The 19,903-nt window shown below is 46.7% G+C and overlaps 2 protein-coding genes across 22 annotated transcripts in view; one reads left to right on the top strand and one right to left on the bottom strand.

The window, feature by feature from the left end:
- Window positions 1-5,549: 5,549 nt before the first annotated feature.
- On the top strand, window positions 5,550-12,485 carry TMEM216 (transmembrane protein 216). Of its 5 annotated transcripts, none has more exons than XM_077962720.1 (5): window positions 5,550-5,582; window positions 6,137-6,238; window positions 6,788-6,880; window positions 11,411-11,612; window positions 11,910-12,485. In XM_077962720.1, exons 1-5 carry the CDS (start codon window positions 5,570-5,572, stop codon window positions 11,914-11,916), a joined length of 417 nt encoding a protein of 138 aa, XP_077818846.1. In that variant the 5' UTR covers window positions 5,550-5,569; the 3' UTR covers window positions 11,917-12,485. The 5 variants fall into 5 exon arrangements, with proteins under 5 accessions (XP_077818846.1, XP_014969516.1, XP_077818845.1 ...); XM_015114030.3 differs by having other exon boundaries at window positions 11,901-12,485; XM_077962719.1 differs by having other exon boundaries at window positions 11,363-11,612; window positions 11,901-12,485.
- A 4,454-nt stretch (window positions 12,486-16,939) lies between these two features.
- The window catches only part of CPSF7 (cleavage and polyadenylation specific factor 7), a 28,639-nt gene continuing 25,675 nt past the window's right edge, over window positions 16,940-19,903 (bottom strand). For all 17 annotated transcript variants that reach the window (XM_015114034.3, XM_077962675.1, XM_077962672.1 and 14 more), the window contains one exon: window positions 16,940-18,931. The gene's annotated coding sequence lies outside the window, so the exon portion shown is untranslated. The remainder of the gene's footprint in view (window positions 18,932-19,903) is intronic.

The raw sequence follows: 19,903 nt of genomic DNA, 5'->3' as shown, positions 1-19,903 counted from the left end.
TAATCCCAGCACTTTGGGAGGCTGAGGAGAGTGGATCATGAGGTCAGGAGTTCGAGACCAGCCTGGCCAACATGGTGAAACCCCATCTCTACTAAAAATACAAAAATTAGCCAGGTGCAGTGGCGGGCGCCTGTAATCCTAGCTACTTGGGAGGCTGAGGCAGGAGAATGGCATGAACTCAGGAGGCAGAGCCTGCAGTGAGCCAAGATTGCGCCACTGCACTCCAGCCTGGGCGACAGAGTGAGACTCCATCTCATAATAATAATAATAATAAACCAGGCATGGTGGCTCATGCCTGTAATCCTAGCACTTTGGGAGGTCGAGGCAGGTGGACTGCCTGAGCTCATGAGTTCGAGACCAGCCTGGGCAACATGACAAAACCCCGTCTCTACTGAAAAAAGCCAGATGTGGTGGTGCATGCCTGTAGTCCCAGCTACTTGGGAGGCTGAGGCACGAGAATTACTTGAGCCCAGGAGGCAGAGGTTGCAATGAGCCAAGATCATGCCACTGCACTGCAGCCTGGGCGATACAGTGAGATCCTGTCTCATGAAAAAATAATAAAAAAAATAAATAAAACATTAATAAAATTGATAAACACCTATCAAAACTACTGAAGAAAAAATATGAAAGAAAAGGGACATCACTGCAGTTCTTACATCCATTAAGTAATATTTAAGGACTGCCTGGTGACTTTTCTAATTTTTAAAAATTAATTAGTTATTATTATTTTTTAGACAGAGTCTCGCTCTGTTGCCCAGGCTGGAGTAGTGCAGTGGCATGATCTTGGCTCACTGCAACATCTGCCTCCCGGGTTCAAGCGATTCTCCTGCCTCAGCCTCCTGAGTATCTGGGACTACAGGCAGGCGCCACCACGCCCAGCTAATTTTTTTGTATTTTTAGCAGAAACAGGGTTTCACCATGTTGGTCGAACTCCTGACCTCAAGTGATCCGCCCGCCTTGGCCTCCCAAAGTGCTGGGATTACAGGTGTGAGCCACTGTGCCCAGCCCGACTAGTGACTTATAATACAGAAAAAAGAAAAAAAAGAATTGAGGAATGTTATGAAAACCTTCACGCCAATACATCTGGAAATGTATACAAAATGATTTACTCAAACTTTACTCAAGGTTTACCCAAACACAAATTCACGCAAACCTTGCTGGAGAAGTAGAAAATCTGACTGCTCTTATATACAGTACAGGGATTTCATTATTTTAAACTTTCCCCCCACCAAAAATGTTAGGTTTAGATGGCTTCATCAGTGTATTCTTTCAAATATTTTAAGAAGAAATATTACCTAGCTTCTACTATCTCTTCCAGAGAATAGAAAAAGAAGAAACACCTCTTGCTTTGTTTGATGAAGGCACCTTAACCTGGATACCCACCCTTGAGCAGGTCCTTGACAAAGAAAGTTAAATTACAGACCAATCTCTCTCATGAACATATGTAAAACCTGAACAAAATTAGCGAGTGAAATCCAGTGACATATAAAAAGGATAACACATCTTTGTCGGGGGTCTCCAAGATCATGCCCAGGTTGGATGATTTGCTATGAGGACTTACGGGACCCAGCATACAGGTGTACTCAGGCCTCTGATCTATTACAGTGAAATACAAAGCAAGGTCAACAAAGGGAAAAGGTACATGGGGCGCAATCGAGGAGAAACCAGCAGCACGCTTCCAAGAGGCCTCTCCCGGGGGAATCACACAAGACATTCATCATTCCTGCAGCAACAAATTCTGATAACATACGTGCAATGTTGTCTGCCAGGAAAGCTCACTTGAGACTCAGTGTCCAAGCTGTTTTGTTTTGTTTTGTTTTGTTTTGTTTTTGAGACAGTTATGGTTCACTGCAGCCTCTTTCCTCTACCTCTTGGGCTCAAGCAATCTTCCTGCCTCAGCCTCCGAAGTAACTGGGACTACAGGTGTGCACCACCATGCCTGGCTAAATTTTTTTTTTGTTTGGGTAGAGACAGGGTCTCACTATATTGTCTAGGCTGGTCTTGAACTCCTGAGCTCAGCTGATCCTCCTGCCTCAGCTTCCCAAAGTGCTGGGATTACAGGCATGAGCCACTGGACCCAGCCCCCAAGGTTTTTATTGGGAGCTGATCATGAAGGCACCCTCTGCCTAACACTTCTCAAAACTCCAGATTCTGAGAAGGAGAACAGGTATTTAGCATAAGCCACATTGTTTGTGCAGTTTAGGCACTGTGAGCCACTTTAAATTGGTGGGAACACTCCCAAAAGCCAAATTCCCTTACACCAGGCAAGGCTCAACCTTGCAGTTAGGCCTCTCCAAAGACAGCAGCCTCAGGTCTGCTATGTTAAGTTTTTTTCTGTACAGTATCATAAGCAAATGGGTTTTTTAAATTTTTTCCAAGAAGACATGGTTGGTCATACCTCTGAAAATCAATGTAATTCATATCAGCAGAATAAAGGAGAAAAATCATATAGTCCTCTCAATAGATTAAGAGAACACACTTAATAAAATGTATCATAAGCCTTTTAGCAAACTAGGATAATAAGGGACTTTCTTAATCCGATAGTGTCTACAAAAAATACCTATAGCCACCATATTAACGGTGTGATACTGAATGTTTCCCCTGAGGTTAGGAACAAGACAAGACTATCCATCATCACCATTTCTAGTCAACATTACACTGGCAGTCCTGGCCAGTGCAATAAGGCAAGAAAAAGAAATTGAAGGTACAGAGATTGAGAAGGAAGAAGTAAAAATGTGTTTATTTACTGATGATGTGATCATGTACATAACAAGCCTCCTAGAAATAATCAATTTAGCAAGGGCACTGGCTGTTGGGACAGTCTTATATGGGTCCTAAGCATCCCTGCATGTTCTTACTATGTCAAACTGAAAAGTCTGTCTCCTGATACTGAGCCCACAAGCAATCGCAATTAAGTAGACCAAAGTGACCATAGTGTGATGACAGTGTAATTTCTCCCACCCCGGTGGAAGGGGCCTGGCTTTATTTGCTGCTTACTAAAACAGGTACTGAGCCTTTGGCTCTGGACTCTGCCAAGCTGTGGCATAACTCCTTGAGTGCAGCACCATCTGGGGTCAGTGTGTCACTCATAGGACTTGGGAGCAGGGGGCCCAGGTTGCCTTGCTGATGTTCCTGCTGTTTGCCATCAGTAATTTGGCCTCACTGTCAGCTTTTGGCATCTGTGACGTTGTGGCATACTCTGACATAGGTGAGCAAAATTTTTCTTAAAGGGTCAGATGGTATTTAAGGCTGTGGGCCATGTAGTCTCTGTTGCAACTACTTAACATTGCCATAACAGCATGAAAGCTGCAATATATAATAACATGTAAGTAAGTGACCATGATGATGTTCTCCAAAGAACTTTCATTTACAAAAACAAGCAGCTGGCCCACTTTCTTTCTTTTTCTTTTGAGATGGAGTTTCACTCTTGTTGCCCAGGCTGGAGTGCAATGGCTCGGTCTCAGCTCACTACAACTTCCGCCTCCCAAGTTCAAACGATTCTTATGCCTCAGCCCCCCATGTAGCTGGGATTAGAGGAATGCGCCACCATGCCCGGCTAATTTTGTATTTTTAGTAGATGGGGTTTCACCATGTTGGTCAGGCTGATCTTGAATTCCTGACCTCAGGTGATCCACCTGCCTCGGCCTCCCAAAGTGCTGGGATTACAGGTGTGAGCCACCGCAGCCGGTGCAGCTGGCCCACTTTCTTTCCATGAGGCTCAGAGCAGGAACTTGTGTAATGTCTCTTGTCTTGTAGGCAGCGAAGATGGGGAAGCAGGATTTGGATCCCTTTCCACCTTAACCTCTGTGCTCTGTGCTTTCCTACTGACCCTAAAAAATGTATTTAAGGGCTTCCTTGCCCTCCAGCTTGCAGTTAAGTTGTACCAGTGGGAGACACAAGCAGAGATCAGAGACGGGAGAAGGGAAATGGAGGTCCCTGCTATTTCTCCACTAGCCTCCTAGAGTGTGGGGTTTCCTAGTGGGAGGCCTTCTATGCACATATTACTCTCTCCAGCTTCAGGGAATTGTTTCAGGCCCTTCCCTTTTAAGCCTAGAAGTAACAATTACTGCCCCATCCCATCCCAATTAGCGAGGGGTACAGCACTTGGCTTAAAGCTTAGTCACTCTTGGCCGGAGGCAGTCGCTCCAGCCTGTAATCCCGCACTTTGGGAGGCCGAGGGGGGGCGGGTCACCTGAGGTTAGGAGTTTGAGACCAGCCTGGCCAAGATGGTGAAACCCCGTCCCTACTAAAAATACAAAAAAATATTAGCTGGGTGTGGTGGGGGGCACCTGTAATCTCAGCTATTTGGGAGGCTGAGACTGGAGAATCACTTGAACCCAGGAGGTGGAGCTTGCAGTGACCAGAGATAGCGCCATTGCACTCCAGCCTGGGTGACAAGAGCAAAACTCCGTCTCAAAAATAAAATTAAATAAATAAAATAAAGCCTAGTCACCTTCCTCAGGTTACCTGGTTGGAGCGTGCCATCTGTTTCCGGCTTTACCCTGATTGACAACGGGCTAACAGCCAAGTCAAGTCAACCTGAGTCCTCTCAAAACCCTTCTTTTTGCACTTCCCCGCCTGCAGCAACACGTTTTTGTTTGTTTTTTTGTTTGTTTTGAGACAGAGTCTCACTGTCGCCCAGGCTGGAGTGTGGTGGCGCAATCTCGGCTCACTGCAACCTCCGCCTCCTGGGTTCGAGCGATTCTCCTACCTCAGCCTCCCAAGTAGCTGGAACTACTGGCGCGCGCCGCTACGTCTGGCTAATTTTTGTATTTTTAGTAGAGACGGGGTTTCGCCATGTTGGCCAGGCTGGTTTCGAACTCCTGACCTCAGGTGATCCATCGCATCGGCCTCCCAAAGTGCTGGGATTACAGGCGTGAGCCACTAAGCCCGGCCAGCAACACGCTCTTACCGCTGCAAACCCGAATCAGGCAGGCTTTGAAGCCCAGCTCACATTTTGAAGCCCGTCTCTTGGAAACTGACTTAGATTTCCACCTGGGAGCACTTTGTCCTCTCAGCTCCCACTGCACCACTTTAGGGATCGCGTGGTGACTCGTTTCAGTTTATTTACGTGTGCTCCTGGAAAGGACGCTCTATTTCCCTAGTGTCTCTACCTGGTAGGTAAATAGGCCGCAGAAAAGACCAATGCTAACTCCCATCCCGCATTTGCAGAGATCCGTCGCTCACACCGTTTCTCGTCTTCCGTCGAAAAATGGGAATCGTGGGAGTAGGACCTATTTGCCAGTCTCCTGGTAACATTGTCACAACTGGCCACTTCCGCCCAACGCCCGGTAGCCCAAGGGCCTCCAGGGTCCTACCCCACAACCCCGAGCTCCTGCAGACGACGGCGTCGTGGGCGGTCACTGTTTTCCCTTAGGTCTGGAGAGGGGACATCCGAGCGAGGGCCACTTGCGGCCTGGCCCGAGCTCGTCCCGCTCCGGGTGACCACAGAGTGCCGCGGGCGGGCAGAGGGGCCGGAAACCCCGGCCGCTCAGTCCCTGTTTCCGGCAGCGGCGCGCTGCTCCGGGAGCAGCTGTGGCAGCGTACGCAGTTTCCACGGGGACTGAAGATGGCGCCGCGAGGTGAGATTCCGGAGGTGTGTGAGTCGCTGGTCCCTTTCCCTTTGATCCCTCCCTCGCACCTCTGTCCCAGAGCTTGACCTAAACCCTCCATTCTGTAGCGTTAGGGACATCGCGCCTCCCTGGTCCAAAGCGGGCTTCCGCGGACCCGCCCACCCTGGGTCCCTGAAGGTTTCAAGGTGCGTGGGTCAAATAGCCGCAGATCCTTGGCTGGGCCACTTCTAGGATGGCTCAGGTACGAATCTGTTGGTCTCCACGCCCCAACTTCCCCTCCCAAATAGTGACAGGGTGAGATCTTTGAGATGTCTGTCAGCTGCGAGTTACCTCTTAACTTTTACTCCTGAAGCCGAAGAGTCGAGTTTCGCGGTGATTCCTGGGAAACGAGTGAAGCCTCCTCCACATCCACCCCGTACCCTCATTATCAGCAACCAGAAGTGCCCCTGGGTGGCCGGTCCCATTAGTTGCGGCGTCTGGTTTCCCCAGTTAGACACCAACCCATAGGAGCAGAGAGGGAGCTGCCTTCCTGCCCATCCCACTTTTCTGTGCTGCTGTTTCAGGTAAACGGTTGTCCTCCACCCCGCTGGAAATCCTGTTCTTTCTGAACGCGTGGTATAATGCTACCTATTTCTTGCTGGAACTTTTCATATTTCTGTATAAAGGTAAGGAAGGCATGGGGCTTGACGACAGCACCCCTTCCCCACTTCAGCTCAGAGCCAACTCCGACCAAGAACCTTCTTATTTTCCGCTCTTTTCTGCCCCCTGCGGTTCTTTGTCGCTGCAAGGCAGGCCTCCTCATCAGATGGCTTCTTTGAGTATGAGTATGGCATCCCCTCAGCAAGAATTTCTTGAGTTTGGGAAATGTGGGCTTCTCCATTCTGACTCTGCCCACATCACTGGTCTTTGCTGAGCTCCACTGTAAGCCCATTGATGACCCTTAGAAACTATTCAGTGGCCCGTGTACCCATGTGCATCCACTCATTCTGGAGAGAGGAGTCCCCAGAGTCTTTTGGAGTTAGGAGTAAAATGGCATAATAATGAGCCTGGGTTGCACTGTGAGTTTATGTATCCTGCAGCTGTAATAATGCCCACATTTCACTAGCTCATGGAAAGCTGAGACTGATGTCCTTGAGACTGATGTCTCAAGTGTGTGGCAGTTCTTGTGGATGCTGTTTTATGCTATTTGCAAACACTGGCTTTTGTATTCGCAGGTGTTCTGCTACCATATCCAACAGCTAACCTAGTACTGGATGTGGTGATGCTCCTCCTTTATCTTGGAATTGAAGTAATTCGCCTGTTTTTTGGTGAGTGTTGTCCAGAGAATATTTCCACTCTTTATGAGACAAGCTGGTATCTCTAACTTGATTAACAAGAAAAGTACATCACCTAGGTTGACTATCAGAGACTGGATCTGTATATCCCATTACTCCCTCTCTGAAGTTTCAAGTTGCTGCTTCATACATTGGGGTCAGGATTTACCTGTTTGTTGCTCTGTAAGGCTAGAGATGGGCAATAGAATGTGATATTAGATGATTCCTTCCCAGCTGCCTAACAGCAAAAGGAGTGCCTGGTTCTTCTCACTAGTATTCTTGGGGGAGCAGGTTCAGTTGTAGCTCCATGTCAGGGCAGGCAGCATATCCTGCACAGATCAGTACTAAGATCCCTAACAATACTCTGAATAAGGATCTCTGTAGGATTTTTTTTTTTTTTTTGAGATGGAGTCTCTCTCTATCGCCAGGCTGGAGTGCAGTGGCACGATCTCGGATCACTGCAGCCTCTGCCTCCCGGGATCAAGCGATTCTTCTGCCTCAGCCTGCCGAGTAGGTGGGACTACAGGCGTTCACCACTGCTCCCAGCTAATTTTTGTATTTTTAGTAGAGACGGGGTTTCACCATATTGGCCAGGATGGTCTCCATCCCTTGACCTTGTCATCCGCCTGCCTTAGCCTCCCAAAGTGGTGGGATTACCACTGCACCTGGCCGGATTTTTGTTTTTTTTTTGGAGACAGAGTCTCACTGTGTCTGCCAGGCTGGAGTGCAGTGGCACGATCTCGGCTCACTGCAACCTCCGCCTCCCGGGTTCAAGCGATTCTCCTGTCTCAGACTCTTGAGTAGCTGGGACTGCAGGCGCCCACCACCATGCCTGGCAAGTTTTTGTATTTTTAGTAGAGATGGAGTTTCACCATGTTGGCTATGATAGTCTCGATCTCCTGACCTCATGATCTACCTGTCTTGGCCTCCCAAAGTGCTGGGATTATAGGTGTGAGCCATCACACCTGACCGGATTTTGTTTTTTAAACATTTACTTATTTGAGACAGGATCTCATTCTGTCACCTAGGCTGGAGTACAGTGGTACGATCATAACGCACAGCAGCCTTGAAGCCCTGGGCTCAAGCAGTCCTCCAACTTCAGCCTCCTGAGTAGCTGGGACCACAGGCATGCAACATCATGCCTGGCTCATTTTGTGTTTTTTGTAGAGACAGTGTCTTGCCTCATTGCCCAGGCTGGTCTGAAACTCCTGGCCTCAAGCAATCCTCCCGCCTTGGCCTCCCCAAGGTGCTGGGATTACAGGCGTGAGCCAACATGCTTGCCCTGTAGGACAAGTTTTATAATCCCAGAAATACAGAGCAAAACCCTTATTTGTTAGAATATGTCATCCCTGAAATAAATGGTTTTTTTTTTTTTTTTTTGAGACGGAGTCTTGCTCTGTCGCCCAGGCTGGAGTGCAGTGGCCGGATCTCAGCTCACTGCAAGCTCTGCCTCCCGGGTTTACGCCATTCTCCTTCCTCAGCCTCCCGAGTAGCTGGGACTACAGGCGCCCGCCACCTCGCCCGGCTAGTTTTTTTGTATTTTTTAGTAGAGACGGGGTTTCACCGTGTTCGCCAGGATGGTCTCGATCTCCTGACCTCGTGATCCGCCCGTCTCGGCCTCCCAAAGTGCTGGGATTACAGGCTTGAGCCACCGCGCCCGGCCAGAAATAAATGTTAAAGCACAAACTTAGGAACAAAATTACTTGCAACACATAAGAAAGGATAAAAGAAGGCTCACATAAATCACTAAGGAAAAGACAAAATAAATTTAAATATTGGCTGGGCGCAGTGGCTCACGCCTGTAATCCCAGCAGTTTGGGAGGCCAAGGCGGGTGAGGAGTTTGAGACCAGCTTGGCCAACATGGTGAAACCCCATCTCTACTAAAAATACAAAAATTAGCCGGTTGTGGTGGTGCACGCCTATAATCCCAGCTACTCGGGAGGCTGAGGCAGGAGAATCACTTGAACTCCCAGGAGGCGGAGGTTGCAGTGAGCCAAGATGACCCACTGCACTCCAGCCTGGGCGACAAAGTGAGAATCAAAAAAAAAAAATTTGGTAAGAGACATTAATAGGCATTTCATGTAAAAATAATTACAGAGAACCAGTAAAACTTGACAAGATGCTCAAACTCGCTAATAAAAATCAAATTGAAACAAAGTAATGTTTTTTACCCATCAGACTGGCAGAGATAAAGATTTATAACACCCAGTATTAGGGTGTAGGGAACAGATTGTTATATACTTTTGTGGTAATTTAATTTAGTACAACTCTTTTCAGTAATAGTTATTACCATGTAATATTTTACTCTTAACCCCAACAATTTCACTTCTAAAACTAGATTAAAAAAAAAATTCCACAGATATGCAAAGATAACTATATGAGAATGTTTATTGCCAAAAATTTGGTAACATCAAAACACTATAAACAAACGAAACCTGTCCATATGGGCTTGTTAAATAAGTTATGGCACTGATTCAACGGACTTAGATATAACCATTAAAAAAGAACAGTTGCTAGGCACGGTGGCTCACACCTGTAATCCCGGCACTTTGGGAGGCCGAGGCAGGCAGATTACGAGGTCAGATCAAGACCATCCTGGCCAACATGGTGAAACCCCGTCTCTACTAAAAATACAAAAATTAGCTGAGTGTGGTGGCGTGTGCCTGTAATCCCAGCTACTAGGGAGGTTGAGGCAGGAGAATCACTTGAGCCCAGGAGGCGGAAGTTGTAGTGAGCCGAGATCGCGTCACTACACTTCAGCCTGGCAAGAGAGCTAGACTCCGTCTCAAAAAATAAAAAAATTTTAAAAATTTAAAAATAAAAAAGAACAGTTAAGGCCAGATGCAGTGGCTCACGCCTGTAATCAGAACTTTGGGAGGCTGAGACAGGAAGGTTGCTTAAGGCCAGGAGTTTGAGACCAGCCTAGTCAACATAGTGAGACAAAAAATAAAATAAAGATTGGCCAGGCTCACGCCTGTAATCTCAGCACTGTGGGAGGCCGAGGCAGGTGGATTGCCTGAGGTCAGGAATTCGTGACCAGCCTGGCCAACATGGTGAAATCGTGCCTCTACTAAAAAATATGAAAATTAGCTAGGCATGGTGGCGGGCACCTAATCCCAGCTACTTGGGAGGCTGAGGCAGGATAATCGCTTGAACCCGGGAGGTGGAGGTTGAAGTGAGCCAAGATCGCTCCATTGCACTCCAGCCTGGGTGACAAGAAACTCTGTCTCAAAAAAAAAAAAATTAGCTGGGCATAGTGACGTGTACCTATAGTGGGAAGATCCCTTGAGCCCAGGTGTTTGAGGCTGCAGTGAGCTATGATGATGCAACTGCACTCCAGCCTGGGTGACAGAATGAAACACTATCTAAAAAAAAAAAAAAAATTAGGGTAGCTATGTGTGTGGAAAAATGTCTGTGGGGAAAAATAAGTTGTGAAACAGGATGTAGAGTATGCTTCTATTTTTATAATAATAAATAGTAATATGTGAATATATACATATAAAAAATCTGAAACAATACACATCATTCTCTAATAATCTTCAGGGTGCAGGGACATGGAGGCCTTTCACTTTCTATATACTCAAAAATTATTTTCTGTGTTGAAATTTTTTTTTTTTTTTTTTTTTGAGACAGAGTCTTACTTTGTTCCCCGGGCTGGAGTGCAGTGGCATGATAGCTGCTCACTGCAAGCCCCGCCTCCTGGGTTCACGCCATTCTCCTGCCTCAGCCTCTGGAGTACCTGGGAACAGGTGCCCACCACCACGCCTGGCTAATTTTTTTATTTTTTTATTTTTATTTTTATTTTTTTTTGAGACGGAGTCTCGCTGTGTCACCCAGGCTGGAGTGCAGTGGCCGGATCTCAGCTCACTGCAAGCTCCACCTCCCGGGTTTACACCATTCTCCTGCCTCAGCCTCCCGAGTAGCTGGGACTACAGGCGCCTGCCACCTCGCCCGGCTAGTTTTTTGTATTTTTTAATAGAGATGGGGTTTCACCATGTTAGCCAGGACGGTCTCGATCTCCTGACCTCGTGATCCGCCCGTCTCGGCCTCCCAAAGTGCTGGGATTACAGGCTTGAGCTATATTTTTTTATATTTTTAGTAGAGACGGGGTTTCACTGTGTTAGCCAGGATGGTCTCGATCTCCTGACCTTGTGATCCGCCCGCCTCGGACTCCCAGAGTGCTGGGATTATAGGCGTGAGCCACCGTGCCCGGCCATTAAAAATTTTTAAATGATTATATATTATTTTTATAATCAAAAAAAATTTTTTTCCCAAATAAAGATCCCATTGTCTCTTGAGTGGGGACCAGACTGGAAGCAGGACCTCTGGATTAAGTGACTTTAATCTTGTAACTCTGCCAAGCCTCAAACTTTCAGTACAGTGGGACCCCATTTATAAATCTGTGCACCCCACTCAGGATCATTTTTTGTGCCTTGCCATTCCATCACATCTCCCACATCTTTCCCCTGGGCCAGGAAAAGCAGACCATTTGGAGATGACTCCATGGGTTCTGTCTGACACAGGTACAAAGGGAAACCTTTGCCAACGAAAGATGCCACTCAGTATTAGCGTGGCCTTGACCTTCCCATCTGCCATGATGGCCTCCTATTACCTGCTGCTGCAGACCTATGTACTCCGCCTGGAAGCCATCATGAACGGCATCTTGCTCTTCTTCTGTGGCTCAGAGCTTTTACTTGAGGTGCTCACCTTGGCTGCTTTCTCCAGGTACTGCTTCGCTGAGGGACCATTTCTCATCACCAGAGGGTTGGGTTCCCATCCCAGGGAGGGATTCAGTATTCTTCTGAAGCCTAAGGGATCTAGAAGACTTTTCTCTAGTGGGGGAAAGGGGTGGCTAGTGGATTGCCTTTCCTGTTTAGGGTAGGTAGATTGATTCCCACTCAGGGAGGATACTCTCCCTATTCTTTGGGGCCAGGAGACTTGGAATATAGAACAGTTGAGGCCAGCTACTCTCATTCACTGGTCTTTTAACATTTTCTTTCTTTCTGCCATCAGTATGGACAGAATTTGAAGTACAGAATTTCAGCCAGCAGCCCATCAGGCTGACACCACACATATTGCTTCTGGTACTTTAGCCACACCAGTGAGAATTGGTGGGGCAAGTTATCCTGAGAAAGGCTGTGTGGCTTTTCTTCAGCACATACATTTGGGCAAGCAACTCAGCATAAGGCCAGTGGGTGCCATCTTCTAAACCAGGACCATCAACCCGAGAGACTGTTCTACACTCCAGCATAGGGACGGGCAAGGTTATTCCCATCCTGCCCCTTCTCAGAACCAGTCCCCTGCTGACCTCAAGTTCTCCTCTTTGATCACCGTGGCCAGAGCATCTCGTGTGGACCATCTAGGCTCCTTGGGCTTCAAGCAGGACCTGAGCCACATGCTCCCTGTACGAGTTGTGCCATACCTGTCCCACATGAGCACAGAGAGCCTCATGTTGGTGGGTTTCCAGAGTGATGCGAAAGCCTCTCACCCCAGTCCTCGGAGACTGAGTTTCCAGAACGTTTTTAGTAGCTCATAGTGTTATTTTTCTACTGTCATCATGTAACTAACTTTATTTTTAATAAATATGTATTTTCTGTTGTGGGGGTTGCAGCCTTTCCTTATGGCACCTGTCCCTAGAATTCATCTACTCCAAGAGAGGGTCGTGACTATCCCAGCGGTTTGTTCTCAGGAGCTTTGCTTAGTGATACAGTGTGCACACAAAGGCAGTGATGACCACTGATTTTCTTCCCCAAGCTGCAGCCTAAATTAAACCCTGAATGCACTGCCATCCTCTGTATCTTCTTCAAGTCTCTCATCATGCAAAAGACTGCTTATTTGCTTCACTCTGCCCCAAAGTCAGCATCTGGTCTCACTCTTCTTACAGGGAATTGTTAGCTCTTTTCCAGTGGGCCATGTGTAACTGGAAGAAGCGTATTCCAAACTAACTTTTTTTTTTTTTTAAAGTTTGGAGACAGTGTCTCAGTCTGTCATCCAGGCTGCAGTGCAGTGGCATGATCTTGGCTCACTGCAACCTCTGCCTCCCTAGCTCACGCGATCCTCCCACATCAGCCTCTCAAGTAGGTGGGACTACAGGCACACACCATCATGCCTGGCTTTTTTTTTTTTGAGACGGGGTCTCACTCTGTCACCTAGACTGGATAGACTGCAGTGCAGTGGCACGATCTCAGCGTACCGCAACCTCTGCCTCCTGGGTTCAAGCGATTCTCCTGCCTCAGCCTCCCAAGTAGCTGGGAATACAGGTGTGCACCACCATGCCGGGCTAATTTTTTTTTGTATTTTTGGTAGAGACGGGGTTTCACCATGCTGGCCAGCCTGGTCTCAAACTCCTGACCTCGTGATCTGCCTGCTGGCCTCCCAAAGTGCTGGGGTTACAGGCGTGAGCCACCGTGCCCAGCCAACTAATTTTTGTATTCGTTGTAGAGATAGGGTCTCACTCTGTTGCTCAGATTGGTCTCTAACTCCTGAGCTCAAGCAGTCCTCCTGCCTCTACCTCCTAATGTGCTAGGAGTACTGGTGTGAGCCACTGCAACCAGCTGATTTTTTTTTTGGTCACTTATTTTAGTATTTTGAGGCCTGGCACAGTGGCTTACACTTGTGATCCCAACACGTTGGGAGGCTGAAGCAGGAGGATCACATGAGTCCAGGAATTTGTGACCAGCCTAGGTAATATGATGAGAACCTTGTCTCTACAAAAAAATTTAAAAATTCGGCCAGGCGTGGTGGCTCAAGCCTGTAATCCCAGCACTTTGGGAGGGTGAGGCAGGCAGATCACGAGGTCAGGAGATTGAGACCATCCTGGCTAACATGGTGAAACCCCATCTCTACTAAAAATACAAAAAAAAAAAAATTAGCCAGGCGTGGTGGTGGGCGCCTGTAGTCCCAGCTACTTGGGAGGCTGAGGCAGGAGAATGGCGTGAACCCAGGAGGCGGAGGTTGCAGTGAGCCGAGATTGCGCCACTCTACTCCAGCCTGGATGACAGAGGGCAAGACTCTGTCTCAAAAAAAAAAAAAAAAAAAAAAAAAATTTAAAAATGAGCCAGGTGTAGTGAGGCACACCTGTAGTCCCAGCTACTCAGGAGCCTGTGGCAGGAGGATAGCTTGAGCCCAGGAGGTCAAGACTGCAGGGAGCTATGTTTGTACTCCAACTTGTGCAGGAGTGAGACCCTGTCTCAAAAACAAAATTTGGAATTAACATAAAAGGAACACTTTTTTTTTTTTAAGCTGGAGAACTGTCACTCTAGATCAATGCATACTTCCTTTCTCCAAGTAAGCATCTTTAATATTATTCCTGTTTTTCTTGGTAGTGGCTGTGTGTTTTTTCTTTTTTTTTTTTTTTGAGACAAAGTTTCGCTCTTGTCGCCCAGGCTGGAGTGCAATGGTGCGATCTCGGCTCACTGCAACCTCCACCTCCCAGGTTCAAGCGATTCTTCTGCCTGAGCCTTCCAAGTAGCTGGGATTACAGGTGCCCGCTACCACGCCCGGCTAATTTCACCATGTTGACTAGGCTGGTCTCGAACTCCTGACCTCAGGTGATCCACCCGCCTCGGCCTCCCAAAGTCCTGGGATTACGGGCGTGAGCCACTGCACCCAGCAGTGGCCATGTTTTTTAATTCCAAGAAGCCACGAGGAGCCGTGACAGAATCCACTTCAGAAAACCTTGAGGCTCTTCTGTCTGCTTTCAGATGAATCCTAGATTATCTGCTCTTACTCAAAGTAAAATGTAACTTTAAGCATTCTATGCTGGTTTTTAACTCTTACTATGATCAGGCTCATTCTCATCCTGAGGGGCTCTGCTGTCCAAAGCACTGATGCTTTTTTTTTGTTTCCTACCCCTTATGTGCCCTTGCCTCCCAGCTGCCCTTGGGGACTATCCAAAAACCAGAGTAGATGGATCTAATCAACCATGAAACAGTAACAAAACCTTCAATAGGAACTGCCCTGATAATCACAAATCCCACTAATACCAATTTTCTGCTACTTTATCCCTGTTTTGAAGAAATCACTGGTATCAAACTGGAAGAGAGCCCATTCTGTATGGCCTATTTAATTTAGAGGTTCACTGGTTAAGCTCACCCCCACAGCAATATAGATAAATGATTGAAAGGCTCAATTGGAAGTTTAAGGGCACCTTATAAAATCCATTAGAATTTAAAGACCTATCTTAGAGATGAACCAAGTCTAACCCCAGACTTTGCAGGCTTAGAGGTGAGAAGTGACGTAACCAGCACCACACATCTGGTTATTAACAGGTAGAACTAGAACTCTTGCCTTAGGAGTCTGTCCGGATCAAGGAAATTCCATATCCTCATATATGAGGATGAGGATGATGGTTGAAAATGAGGCTGTGATTAGGAATAGGAAGTCCTCTTGTTTACTGGATGGTTATGTGGAGGTTTAGGACATTGTGCTTCCTGTGGGTTGCTTGATAAATGTTCATTTTTCTGATGCTTGATGGAACCACCTGTGTAGATGCAGTTAGTCACGTGATTAAGACATACAACAGAAACCGAGGCAGTGGAGGACAGGAATCAGTGTAGCTAGTCTTTGAGATTTATCGTGGCCAGAGGCTGTGCTCACTAGAGTCAAGGGAAGCGCTTTACAATCCACACAGAACTGGAGGTGCCAACATTCTGGGACAGTGGCGAGAACTGAGCAAAGCAACAGGCCCTGGGCATAAACTGGCAGAGGCCTGCTCAGCTACTCACACTCATGGCTAGAACCAGCAAGTGACTGCAGTGGTCTGGCCCAGTTTAGGAAGCATTTAGGACACAGATTCAGATTCTGGCTCCATACCATGGCAGCAGCTTGTGGAGACTACTAATCATCCAGTGCCTGGCAAAGTGTTACTTCATTCATATAATGATCCTATGAGGCAGAAGGAAATTAATCAGATGTTAAGTCATGTGTCCAAGGGCATTCAGCTTAGAAATGGAATTGGGATTTGAACCTAGAGTAACCATAAAGTCCTTCCTTTTCTATACCACCATGGTACCTCCTAGATGCAGCTCAATTTTGCCTCTAAGCTACCAGTCCTCACAATTTAGTTTGTAAGTCATCTGGGGCATAAAAACCAGACACCTAGACCTTAACTAGAGATTGCTACAGCACAGGAACAGGTGTCTTAGCAAGCATGACGTACAACTAAGATGTGGGTTACCATGGAACCCAATTTGAAAGTAATAGTTTACATTCTGAGGTATTCCAACTACTTTTTTTTCCTCCTTTAAGTTTCACATCTTGATAGCCCCTCTATGGAATGTCTCTTCTCCTAAAGCTTGTTTTTACACTCATCTTGCCATTCCTGGTACCAATACACATTATCATCTGGTCTGTGGCTCACTTTTTTATCACTGAACCCTCCTTCACCTGGCTTTTTAAAGCCAAAAGCTTTTCTGGAGCCCAAGATCACCCACACTATATACTTCCTCATATTTAGATAGTTTATAAAACATTCACATTTGTTATGTTTCTTAAAACATTCACGTGCAGAAGGCAGAACAGCTATTATTTTCATTTTGTAGGTGAAAAAGACCAGGGTTACACTGCTTGTCCATATTTACAGGTGGTGAACTAGGCACTACCAGTCAGGTCTTCTAACTCCTATCAAAAGATTCTTCCCTTCTTGAACTTGACATTGGAATTTGACTGTACAAGGTAGAACATTTGCTCTGAAAATAAGTCTTAGGAATCTTGAAGGGTAAAGGATAATAACTTGGAAGTTTAACCAGCTTAAACGTTTAGATGGCCAAGGAAAAAAGCTAAACCTTAAGGGATGCCTCCAAAGGTTTGCATTAGAGGTCTCTTAGGAGGCTTTCCACAGTCAACTAAAGCCATGTATCACTGCCTGACATGCAATCCTGGCTAAGAACTTGGCATTTCACGGTATTCGTGTGTCTACATCAGCCCATGCCCATACCCCAGACACCTCAACAAATCTATTCAATGCAGAATCCATAAAACAGCTCACACCCCATTTATTATTTAAAAATATTTTGTTACAAAAGGAAAAAAATACAATGCAGTATAAAAGATTGACAGCGTCATCAAGTTTATTACACAATTTTCAACCTATCAGAAAGACAAACAAATCACCGACAACAGGGGGACGGGACCTTGGCCTTTTTGAGGGATGGGTGTTTTTTTTTCCTTTTGCTATCAGGAAATAAAACTAAAAATTGTGTCATTGAGAGTAAAAACAAAACAAAAATGGGGAGAAAAAAATTCTCCGGGCAAACGGCATTTCTGGTATTCTATATATATTTTTCCTTAAACTGTCACCTTGTTTTTCTCTACATTTTAAAAGACACCCGGAGTTGCTCTCAATAAGCACATCACTTAACACTTGGCCAGTTGTGGGTGGGGTGCCATGTTCTGAAGTGGAGGTGGGGATGGGATTGGGGGACAGGGGAAAAAAAGCTCCAACCTGTAGCCTCTGTCCCAAGGGAATGTGCCTCTCCAACCCTGCGGGGGACTTCCTCAGTGACTGAGGGCTATATGAGAAACGTGCTGGGAACAGAGGAAGGGTTTAGTCCAATTCAGTCTCTCTCCTCTGACCCAGAAGGGTCTCTAGTGACCCTATGTCTCACATGCCAAGTCTCATCTCACATGCCACATCTCATGTTAGATGTCAGATGCCCTGTAGATGCATGCAGAAGTAGCATCGCCCCATGGGTACCGCAGGACCTCGCTGCTGCCTCCTCCTTCAGCAGCAACCACATTACAATTTGGATGTTATGGAAAAGCAATTCCATTTGCCTGTAGAGAAAATGGCCCCCAGAATGCTGGTCCTTAGAACTCTTGAGCTGAGTTCATTCAAGTCGGGCTTTGTTTCTTCTGGCTCCTCATCTGAGGCAGGAAGTATCTCCAGGCAGAGTGAGAGGAGCTATTAAGTCAACAGTCAAAAGGTGAAAAGACACCAAATTTGTGACTTTACCTGCCTACTAGTGCCAGGTTATCCCACAATAAGTAAAAGTATGTACCTGGGCGATGCAAGCCCATGCTTACATCAAACCTGAAAGAAGAAAAGCCTATGAAAGTAGGCCATATCCTGCCCAACTTGCTTCTTTCCCCATTCCTCCTGGTTACTTCACAAGGGTTCTTCATTGCTGAGGTCCCAATGTCCCCATCTCCCAATGGGCAGTACCTTCCTCTAAAACAAGGAAGTAGCCTTCTGGGGGAAGGGCTCCATGTGTTAAATGGAAAAGCCCCAGGGAAAGGGAACAACTAAGAGCTGGTTATTGCAAGAGGTACCCAAGCACTAAGCAGCAGAGGGTGGTAATTGGCTCTGCCAGGCTTCCCAGCAGAAAGCAACCTCATAGGCCTTCTCTGCTTAGGAGGGGCAAGTCCACTGAGAAGGCTGGGCAGCGCAGAGTTGAAAGAGTTCAGCCCTCTGGGAGGTCAAGGAAATAAACCGTCAATATGTGAGAGGGAAAGCAGGAACAGAAGTAGCTTTGCATAAGGTAATTTCTGTTCTCATGGTCCCTCCTCAAAGGGCTGGGAAGGTAAAGGAGTTAAACAAAGAAGTGGTATGTTAGCAAGGGGGTTTGGACCCTCTTGGCCCCATTAAATCTAGTGCTGAGGGCAGGACCCTGGGCATATTTTGGCACACCCAGTCACTCTCCTAGATCCTGCATGGAGGATCTATTTTCTTTGGGAAGGAAGTCTTCCCATCAACCTCACCATTGAACTGCTCCCGGAGAATCAGAAACTCATACGTTTTCTTGGACAAAGCACCATTCTCTATGGAGACCAGGGGCCTGGACATGTTCTTTTCTTCCTGTCTGCCACCCCTCCCAATCACACGAAGTCTTTAGGTTCTTTCCCCTGGCAAACAGGAGCTGTGGGATTGGGAGGGCTGCCAAGCAGTCTTCAATCCTGTGGGGCAGAGGGTATTCCCTGGGTGTCTGGAGGGAGTTAGGGGTTTGGAGGAAAGGGAAGGGGGTGGGGCGGCCTCCGTCCTTTAGTCCTGATCAAGGTGAGGAGATGCAAGTCCATTAAAAAAACATTTGCTTCCAACCAGACTCCTGCAATGAGAACATCAGAAGAGAAGAAAGAAAACACAAGTTAGAGGTTACTTTCTGAATGACAGGGGCTTATATAAAACACACATTTTCTAACACTACAACATAAGAAGTAGGGAATGCAGACAGAGAATGCAAGCCTGGGAAAACAAAGCAGCATTGTCTGACACTAGAAGTGGTGAGGAATGGTTGGAGGAGAAGCTACAGTGTGTAGAGAGAAAAAAAGCAGTGACATCCACTATAAAGATTAGGTGAAAAAACAGAATGAAATGAGGTCTCTGAAAGTTTGACTGAAAAGGAGACTTTGGCTGCCAAAGTATGGAAACTCTGACACATTTCAAGAAAAGTTACTAAAAGGGAATAAGGTGAGTTTAAATATGGGTTCAGAAATCTATTCTGTGCAAGTCATAGCTTACCTTAAGGGGAAGGGGGAAAAATCTGGAAATGGGAGGTTTAGTGGTAAGGAAACAAGTATGTACACAACCAAATCCATTAATCCCCAAACACCCAAGAGGTTCTAGCAGGCAGGATGCACATACACAGGAAACTCTTAAATCCTTTTTTTTTTTCTTTTTAAAGGAGTCCTGGCTAAAAGTGCTTTTATGAGTACGTGTATGCACAAACACAGCCCCAGAGATTTTCCAAGATGTACTAAAACTCAAGAGATTTTTAAGTCTTTCCTCGCATGACAGCCATGCGTGAGGAACCAGGAAACATACTAACACTAAGCAGGAGTCACGTGGCCAGGCCAGAACAGAAAGCAGAGCATGGAAGAAACCTAAATGCAGTTAAGAACTTTTACCCGGCCGGGTGCGGTGGCTCATGCCTGTAATCCCAGCACTTTGGGAGGCCGAGAAGGGCAGATTACAGGGTCAGGAGATTGAGGCCATCCTGACTAACATGGTGAAACCCGTCTCTACTAAAAATACAAAAAATTAGCCGGGCGTGGTGGTGGGTGCCTGTAGTCCCAGCTAG

Source organism: Macaca mulatta, chromosome 14 (genome assembly GCF_049350105.2).
Source record: "Macaca mulatta isolate MMU2019108-1 chromosome 14, T2T-MMU8v2.0, whole genome shotgun sequence".
Classification (NCBI taxonomy): Eukaryota; Metazoa; Chordata; class Mammalia; order Primates; family Cercopithecidae; genus Macaca; species Macaca mulatta.
This window is presented reverse-complemented; position numbering and strand designations above follow the sequence as displayed.